Here is a 10,000-nt window from a genome sequence, read left to right on the forward strand (position 1 = left end):
GGCAACTACACCTGCAGCTGTCCAGCAGGGTTCAGTAACCGTGATAACAGCATCAGAGCCCCCTGTGTAGGTGAGTGTGTGTGTTCATAGAGATGGAGCTCAATAGCACCTCAGATATCTACAATCTACATCTTAGAGCATTAATTTCCCCGTGCTGACTGGTACTTACAGCATGGTCCATGATAATACTGTATTGTGTACCATTCTCTTATTCTGTAACTCTGAATCGTGCTACAGGCTTAGATATTGCAGTACAGAAGAGATACATGTCTGCTCAATGGCCCCTCTGTTCTACACTACAATCTACATCTTAGAGCATTCATTTCCCCATACTGACTGACTGACTGACTGGTAATTTACTAATGACACCATGATAATACTCTATTCTGTGCTGCATGCTCTCTTATGCTATGAATCTACACTAATATATATTAATAATGTCCTATGTTGTGCATGTGTGTGAATATATCTGATCTTTTGAGCGTCTATGTGAGGAATCTGCTGACGTGTGCTTCCTGAGCTCTATGGCCTAGCCTGTCTCTAACAGAACATAACTGCACTACACTCTTTAAACAAAGGGTTCTTGGGTTGATATATATAGAACCATGCAGGCTAGAACCCTTGGGAAAGGTACTGACTCGATTAAATTCATTCTGGACTCTCTATCCGACCACATAAAGACGTGGGGATACTTCGGTTTGGCTTTAGGGACCCTCTACTCACTACCACGTAAGTATAGTGTTGTTTGGAACAGTAGAAGAGGTATAAAAATAGCGTTTTGTAGTGGTGAAAGGACTTGCCCCGGTCACTTCCAGGCTAACGAGTTTTGGCTAAAAACGGTGAACTCGAACTTTCTCAAAATACATCCGAATGACATGATTTTGGTGTCAACTCAACGTATGTACTCCCAATAGTCCGAAAAATTGATCTAAAGTGCATTTCACTCCGGATTATCCCTTTAAGAGTGTACTTCAAGTGTCAGCACTGCAGTATGTCAAAACAGTTTTGGAGGAATTATTTGCCGTTCTTATGTAGGAAATGCAATATTTTGGACATGGAAATATTATGTACACAGACAGCACATTCAATATGATGCATGCAGCAATACTGGCTGAGGAACAGGTAATGTTATCAAAAGTTAACCAAAAGTGGTTAACTTAATTTGAAACCTGGCTGAGGAACAGGTAATGTTATCAAAAGTTAACCAAAAGTGGTTGACATGGCTAATTTGAAACCTGGCTGAGGACCAATGTTATCAAAAGTTAACCAAAAGTGGTTGACGTATGGCTAATTTGAAACCTGGCTTATCACTCCAGACCGGTCTAACATAGTTTTGTGAAACCGGCCCCTGATTATAGCGGGATCCGGACTAGACAGCTACTGACACAGGGGATGCACCACAACAGGGATGTGTGTATGTGTCGCCAGTGGTGTAGTCTAGTTAGCTGTAATGTACTTTAGTTAGTTGTAGAGAGTACTGTGGTATAACCCCAAATGTTAATTACTGTATATCCTAGCCTATTTTATGTGGTATACTGAGATGGTGATTATTGGGTATACTGCGTAGTCTGACGTATCACGTACACTACACCACTGTGTGTCGCTATATGTGTGTGTTTATGAGTAGTGTGTGTGTGTGTGTGTGTGTGTCTTTGAGAGGTGTGTGTGTGTGTGTGTGTGTGTGTGTGTGTGTGTGTGTGTCATTTCATTTGCATCATTTACTTATCATGAGATATTATCTCATGTCTGCTTATGAATGTCAAACAGGAAGTCATTCTAAAAGCAGAGAAGGGATTTACAGACACACACACACGCACACACTCACCCAGGACGCACATTTCCAATAAGCATGACGGAAGCCAAAATAAAACGCAGAGCGTGTCCACCGGCTAGTCAAAACAAGACAGGAATAGCCAAGGCTGACATGCCGGTTGTGGTCACTTTTCAAGAAAACGAGAGCAAATTACCGTTCGTGATGGATAAATGAAGTGACTCGGTCGGTCGAGTCAACGAGCAAAAATGCAGAACAACTATTTGATTACGCAGGGATGTGTTTGTGTGTGTGTGTGTGTGGGCTCAGCTTCCCTGACTGTAGACAAGATCATACGAGATAATCTGAAATAATGAAGGGAAGGAATAAGCAGACATCAGATAATATCTCATGATAAGTAAATGATGCATATGAAATGACACACACACACACACACACACACACACACTACTCAAAAACACACACATATAGCGACACACAGTGGCGTAGTCTACGTGATACGTCGGACTACGCAGTATAACAGCTAGCTCCACTTTCAGTATGACGGCTGCAGAGAGGGGTAATAGAAGCTCCACTCTTAAGGCCTATTCAGACGGGATTGGTTTTATGGGGTGACATCAGGTAAAGTAATAATTACCAGGTAATGTAGTCCCGTCCGGACGCGCCATGTCAGTAAACATAAGGGAGTATGTCGGTGAAATTTACAGACACTTTTACCTTCCGTAAAACGGTCCGGAGAAATTACCTTAGGTAATATTAATCCCGTGCGAACGCGACACTCTGTAAAGATGTCTGTAATATTTCGTCACATCCTGATTTGAAAACAATTCCACCATAGTCTGAATGAAAACATAACATGCTGTGCAGCTCCTAATAGGACGTTAGCTAGTTTGCCTAATAGCTTGATATTGTTAGCCATTTCAAACTACTTATGGCATAACATAAAGCTAACGTTTGCTAGTTTAACCAACTTGTGTAGTCTTTGAAATCTGAAAATGCCGCACGCAACTGACGCAAAGTATCACGTGCACGGCGACGAAGATGTGACGGCAGAACGTAAACGTAGTTACTCCTCCCATGTCAGGTAAAATGACAGAGATGTCTGGTCCCGTCCGAATTGGACATTTATATTACAGAGGTCATATGATAAACCTGCATTACTCTACGTCCCCCTGTAAAATAAGTCCCGTCCGAATAGGCCTTTAGTATGATGGTAGCAGAGAGGGGCAATAAGCACCACTCTCAGTATGACGGCAGCAGAGAGAGGCAATAAGCTCCACTCTTATGACTGTAGCAGAGAGGGGCAATAAGCTCCACTCTCAGTATGATGGCAGCAGAGAGGGGTAGTAGAAGTTTCACTCCCAGTCTAATGGCAGTAGAGAGGGGTAGTAGAAGTTTCACTCCCAGTCTAATGGCAGTAGAGAGGGGTAACAGAGAGGGGTAATAGAAGTTTCACTCCCAGTCTTTAGGCAGTAGAGAGGGGCAAAAGAAGAAGCTCCACCCTCAGTATGACGGCAGCAGAGATGGGGGTAATAGCAGTTTCACTCTCAGTGTGATGGTAGCCAGTAGCCACAGCCACCGTGTGTTTTGGTTTCTGCCAAAGGTCCTGGGGTTCGGTGCACGACACCAATTTTCAATTGGTTGTGTACTCTCACAAACACTCTCTCTCTCTCTCTCTCTCTCTCTCTCTGTCTCTCTTGGTCTCGCTCTCTCTTCTCTCGTTTGTGTGGAAGTGGGACATGAAACTGAGGGAGGGAGGGTGAAAGAGAGAGATCAAGAGAGGGAGACAAGGAGAGAGAGAGGAGAGAGAGAGAGAGAGAGGATGACAAACGGGGAGAGAGTGAGAAAGAGGAAGAGTGAACGGGAGATCGAAAGTGAGCGAGACAGACAACGAGCATGCACGAGAGAGGATGAGGTGGAGGGATATCGAGAGTGAGAGAGAGAGAGAGAGTGAGAGGGAGGAGACGAGAAAGGTAGATAGAGAGCGAGAGAGAGAAGATGAGAAAGAGGTAGATAGAGAGCGAGAGAGAGAAGATGAGAAAGAGGTAGATAGAGATCGAGAGAGAGGAGATGAGAAAGAGGTAGATAGAGAGCGAGAGAGGAGGAGAAAGATGTAGATAGAGATCGAGAGAGAGAGGAGGAGAAAGAGGTAGATAGAGAGCGAGAGAGAGAAGATGAGAAAGAGGTAGATAGAGATCGAGAGAGAGAAGATGAGAAAGAGGTAGATAGAGAGCGAGAGAGAGAGGAGGAGAAAGAGGTAGATAGAGAGCGAGAGAGGAGATGAGAAAGAGGTAGATAGAGATCGAGAGAGAGGAGGAGAAAGAGGTAGATAGAGAGCGAGAGAGAGAAGATGAGAAAGAGGTAGATAGAGAGCGAGAGAGAGAAGATGAGAAAGAGGTAGATAGAGAGCAAGAGAGAGAAGATGAGAAAGAGGTAGATAGAGAGCGAGAGAGAGAGGAGGAGAAAGAGGTAGATAGAGAGCAAGAGAGAGAAGATGAGAAAGAGGTAGATAGAGAGCGAGAGAGAGAGGAGGAGAAAGAGGTAGATAGAGAGCAAGAGAGAGAAGATGAGAAAGAGGTAGATAGAGAGCGAGAGAGAGCAGATGAGAAAGAGGTAGATAGAGATCGAGAGAGAGGGGAGAAAGAGGTAGATAGAGAGCGAGAGAGAGAGGAGGAGAGGGTGGATGGAAGAGAGGGGGAGAGTAAGAGTGAAAACCCCTTGAAGAAACAATCCAAAAAGCAAGCAAGCAATCAATCACACGCACGCACGCACGCACGCACGCACGCACGCACGCACGCACACACACACACACACACACACACACACACACACACACACACACACACAGACATGCAAATATGCAAGAACCTTAGTACTCACTATGCATGCATGCATACATACACACACACACACAAATAACACGTGCGAATGCATGACCATGTAACACTTGTTCTGAGCCATGGTGCTCTTGAAATTGAACTGAACTTTTTTATTATTATTTCAGCCTGATATTACTTCATTATCATCATTACTATTATTATTATTATATTATTATTATCTGTATTATTATTATTTGAATTGAATATATTGTTTGAATTATTATTACCTGCATAACTATTGTATTGTATGCTTTGGCAATATTGTACAATTTTACATTCATGCCAATAAAGCTATTTGAATTGAATTGAATTGAGAGATAGAGAGAGAGAGGATGAGAGAGGGAGAGGGAGAGATGGAGAGAATGAGAAAGACAGGAGGGAGAGAGAGAGATAGAGCAAGCAAGAGACAGGATGAGAGAGCAAGGGAGAGATTGAGAGAGCGAGGGAGAAGATGAGAGAGAAAGGGGGAGGGATTGAGAGAGAAAGAGAGAGCAAGCATGAGAGAGATAAAGATCAAGAGCAAGCAAGATCAAGAGAGAGAGAGAGATAGAAAATAACAGACAAAAGAGTGAACAAAAGAGGATGATGAAGAGAGATGGAGAGAGAGTGAGAGAATGAGAGAGAGAAAGGCGATCATCGGCGATGTGAAGTACTGTGAACTAAAGAGGATGATGGAGAGATAGAGAGAGAGAGAAGAAAAGAGACGTTGGCCATTGGCGTGGCGCTGTGAAGAACTGTGCCATGCCAACAGCTATGAGGGAGAAAGAAAGAGTGGAATAGAGATGGAGGGTAGAATAGAGATAGAAATGTACAGGTGAGATGGAGAGAATGAGAGAGAGAGAGAGAGGGAGAGAGAGAGACAGAACAGAAGAGAAGAGTGAAAAGTAAATATAGTGAAAGAGATAGAATGAGAGAGAGACGGAGAGAGAGAAAGAGAGAACAAGAGCCAGGGAGAGACAGAACAAGAGAGAGGAATGAAAAGGAAATATAGTGACTGAGAGAGAGAGAGAGAAAGAGAGAGAGAGAGAGAGAGAGAGATATGAGTATGCAGAGGTAATGCACGGAAATGCTGTGGTGACAACAGGAAAATGGGGGAAGAGGTGCTGTGCTACTGTTTTGACAGAACAACATCACTGCATGTGTGTGTGTGTGTGTGTGCCTCTGTGTGTGTGTGTGTGTGTGTGTGTGTGTGTGTGTGTGTGTGTCTGTGTCTGTGCCTCTGCGTGTGTGTGTGTGTCTCTGTGTGTGTGTGTGTGTGTGTGTGTGTGTGTGTGTGTGTGTGTGTGTGTCTGTGTGTGTGTGTGTGTGTGTGTGTGTGTGTGTCTGTGTGCGTGTGCGTGTGTGTGTGTGTGTGCCTGTGTGTGTGTGTGTGTGTGTCTCTCTCTTTCTCTCTCTCTCTCTCTCTCTCTCTCTCTGTGTGTGTGTGTGTGTCCATGTTTGAAAAAAAACAGATAAGCAACAAAGCTCTTCTCTGCTTGTTTATTATTTCAGTACTTAATACATAAACATTAACCCTGAATGTCAGGTAACATTGAATATCTAATGTATATATACATATATCATGGTTCATTCATTTGCATAAAGAAAAAACATGTAGCCTACAAAAAAAAGGCACATGAGAAATTGTCAGGAGTATTACATAGAATATATATATATATTCATTAAAAACACATAATGACATAAGTTATATATGAATAAAATACAACAACCTCAGACTCAATTCATACACCTTACATTTTTCAACATGCCCAAGACCAAAGGGTCAAAAGCCAAAGGTCAAACATCATTCTTCCCCTTAAGCAGCTTTCCATTGGTTGAGTCTCTTTTGGAGCGGCCGAACGCACATTGGGTGGAGAGAGAAAGATACCCCACAGCAGAGCAGGCAATTCTCTCTTTAGAACTTTACCCCACAGCAGAGCAGGCAATTCTTTCTATAGAACTTCTGTCTGATTGATAACGTCCGGTTCCCACTGTCTGATTTAAGTCCCAATAGCTATAACGTCCCGGTTTCCCTGCCCACGTGGACGCTAGGAGTCTCCGATAATAGTATAGGCGCTACCTAATGCAGCTTTCCATCACATTTACTTAACATCTCATTTGTCATTTGTCTCATTTAATAAACAACCATTAATCAAAAAAAAAAAAAAATGCACAATGCACGAAATGTGTACCATTGCGGGTAGGGCAACGATTTGTAATATGCATTGGTATGCACTTACACAGAGTCTCTTTTGCATGATGATCTTTGTTAGAGCCAACCGTAGAAATTCAGAAACCCACAGTCCAACATGGTGATGATTGATATCCACATACGACAATGCATGGTATATACAGTATTTAGCAGCGAAGCACACACAGAACTAGTCAATATTAGGCAACCTAAGCGTGTTTATGAGAACTTCATCTTGGACCAACGCACACATTTAATCTCGGCATTAGGTATCATCATAAAGCGCGTCCTAAACAGAAGGACTGGGGCCTGCTTCCCAAAAGCGTAGTCGCTAACGATGATAGCAACTATCTTGGTAGTGTCACTGACAAATGTGAGTTCGTAGATTTGAGTTACGCATGCGCAAACACTTATACGTCATACTGTCACATATCATGTTTGAATATCAACATGACCGAATATCAACACTGTATTTCTGTATCGTTAATGTATCTGTAACTCGTGACTCAAATACTCGTCAACTCAGATTTGGCAGTGATGCTACCACAGAAGATGCGTCAGAAAGACAAATGGTATGCAAATGATGCCAGTTGATTTCCAAAGCGTGTCATGTTACCATTAGTTGTATTAGTGACACATTTTATAACAAATGCCTTTATAGAGGAGAATCTATTATTTTGGATGAAATGAAATTAAATGAAATTAAATTAAATTAAATTAAATTGAAATCAAACCATTTGATGGGCGAAAGTTCTGTGCAAACGTGATTGACACATCACAAGGTTTATAGTTATCTTTTTTCAATCCTCTGGCAATTCCGCACCAAAAATATGGACTTGGTGTCCTAAGGCCTTATCATGTTAGTACCGTGAGATGACTCAGCATTAAGGCCGCTGACTCAGCTGCTGACATGTTACTGTAAGTTGACTCGGCATTATGTGGTCATAATAATTACCAAAGCTATCAGAGTGTCGTTCTCTAACATCTTTAATAATGACCAATATATGGCGAAATCCTTCAACGCTGATTTTAATAGATCTGTATGACAGTGTGTCTGCAGTATACAGTGACAGTGACATTTGAGTTAAAAGGTTGGGCTCATGAAGCAGGATCCAAACATTATCCTAAACGTTCTTTTTTAAGACCCCTTCAGTGTTTGTAATCATCCAGAGCCTATAGGTTGGGTGCCCTCACAACACGGGGTCAGAAAAATGGCGGAGCTCATAGACTGGCATGTTGAGCTGTCAAGATATGCACTGCCATTGTTACCCAAGGGCCTCAAACCGTACCTCAATAATTTGGTCTTAGCTAATGGCGAATGTCTATCTGATCTTGAGCTCATAACAGAATGGGTAGAAGACGTTAGCAAGTGGCCAGAGATGTATTAGTCCGACATATAGGGCTATCTGGTTGACAAGCCCAACATATACATTATGTATTTGTCACTGTGGACAAAAGCGTTCGCTAAATACCATAACCACAACCATAACCATATATACTGTACTCATAAATACGCATAGGTTTGTGGTATTGGGGCAAAAACACATACAATTGACAAGTACATATAGTTATTTATCATAGTCTATTTAAGGACACTGTCATAAAGAACACTTAAAATAAAGTTGGTCAGGGTGCCAGAATATCCTGACTTTGTCAAGGTGTTATTCACACACAGACTGAAAAAGAAATTGTGAAATTTTGCCTGACACAATCGGCTCTGATGAAATCCCTGAGAGTGAAAATGTTAAATAAATAAATAAAACTTGTCGTGTGTCATGGAGGTTTCGGTTCCCCAGCGTAAACCACAGCTGATGTCAAACTCCTTGTGAGTCACTTCTTTCTTTCAAAGTCTCTCAAATACCTCGATTATTATTATTATCATCATTATTATCATTATTGTTAAACTGTGCAGACGCAGAACGCCCTTTACTCAAACTACACGTTTCAATTGGTCGTGATTGCTGCGTTCCCACTATGCATTCAAACAGCTGACACAAGACAGAAGAAAAAAGTGTCTGACATGCCATAAATCTAATAATCGGAATAGGGGTGTGGAGTAACGGGTTACCGTATTCGGGCCACACATCTAGTAATCGGAAAAGGGAGTGTGGAGCAACTGGTTACTGTATTCGGGCCCACGTGCACATGAGTTGACCGGGAATGTTGAATGTATTGTCTTCTAAGTCAGCTCAAACTACACAAAACAATCAGATGGGAATTTGGCACCAATTCCAGAGTCAGTCGGATCCAACTGAATTTGGCCTAAAATCGCAAAATCGAGTTTGTCTAGCTTTATTTGTTAAAGAGAAACTATGCAGGATTGGCGATTTGATCAATGGTTTCGGTTTTGTTTTTTGTTTTCGCTCGTTTTATGCTTGCATATTTCTCTGCAGAGCTTCCCCGACAGCTTTAGCGTGTATATTTATACATATATAGGCTATATATAAATATATAAATTGCAAGCGTGTTTCTTCTTGTTCCTTACGCGTCTCAGCCTTCCAGATGTAAACAAGGAGCGATCGCCTCCTGAACAAACTGCAAGGTTGCAATAGCGGATAGGGACACTGGGGGCGGGAGGAAATATTACTGTTTTCGATAAAACTGGTCAGTCAAGCAAAACAACAATTTCTAAGCGATTTTATGACTATGAAAAAGTTGCATAAGGTCTCTTTAAATCCCTGTTTGTTAAATCCAAACAGCCAATCAAGGCCGACAGAACGCTTCCAGCACTGTTTCAGAGTTACCAAGGTGATAACTACGTAAACATCTGGGTAACCAGGTAACTGACCCCAGCTGAGTTCTACAGCATGAAGGCCCCGAAGAAGTTCTCCTTTAGTCCAGGTCTCATCTGCCCATCAAACCTCACGTAGACAGAGTCGTTTGCGAAGAGGTGGAAGGCCCCGCCCAGGTAGCTGTTGGCCACATCTGGGTTAGCCGGTGGGTCCTGTTTTTCCCCCTTCTGGGTCTTTGGACAGTGATACCTGTTTAAAAGGGGGTGGGGGTAAAGAATGTATTAGGATGCATCCCAGTATGAAGTAGTCATCATCATATTGTCCAGCATACTGAATATGTTGTATAATCACAAAAAACAAAACAAAGCTAATTTCAACCCAGTGCCATGAGACAAGTGCAAGCCTGTTACGGCATTATATTTTAATTCAACTTAAGTTATTCAACTTT

At 42.2% G+C, this 10,000-nt stretch overlaps 1 protein-coding gene across 1 annotated transcript in view; it reads right to left on the reverse strand.

The window, feature by feature from the left end:
- Positions 1 to 6,115: 6,115 nt before the first annotated feature.
- Positions 6,116 to 10,000, reverse strand: part of LOC134085484 (tumor necrosis factor ligand superfamily member 14-like) — a 13,556-nt gene continuing 9,671 nt past the window's right edge. The window contains exon 4 of the mRNA XM_062539953.1: positions 6,116 to 9,801. Coding sequence (XP_062395937.1) covers positions 9,621 to 9,801 — 181 coding nt within the window. The 3' untranslated portion in view covers positions 6,116 to 9,620. The remainder of the gene's footprint in view (positions 9,802 to 10,000) is intronic.

Source organism: Sardina pilchardus, chromosome 1 (assembly GCF_963854185.1).
Source record: "Sardina pilchardus chromosome 1, fSarPil1.1, whole genome shotgun sequence".
Lineage (NCBI taxonomy): Eukaryota > Metazoa > Chordata > Actinopteri > Clupeiformes > Clupeidae > Sardina > Sardina pilchardus.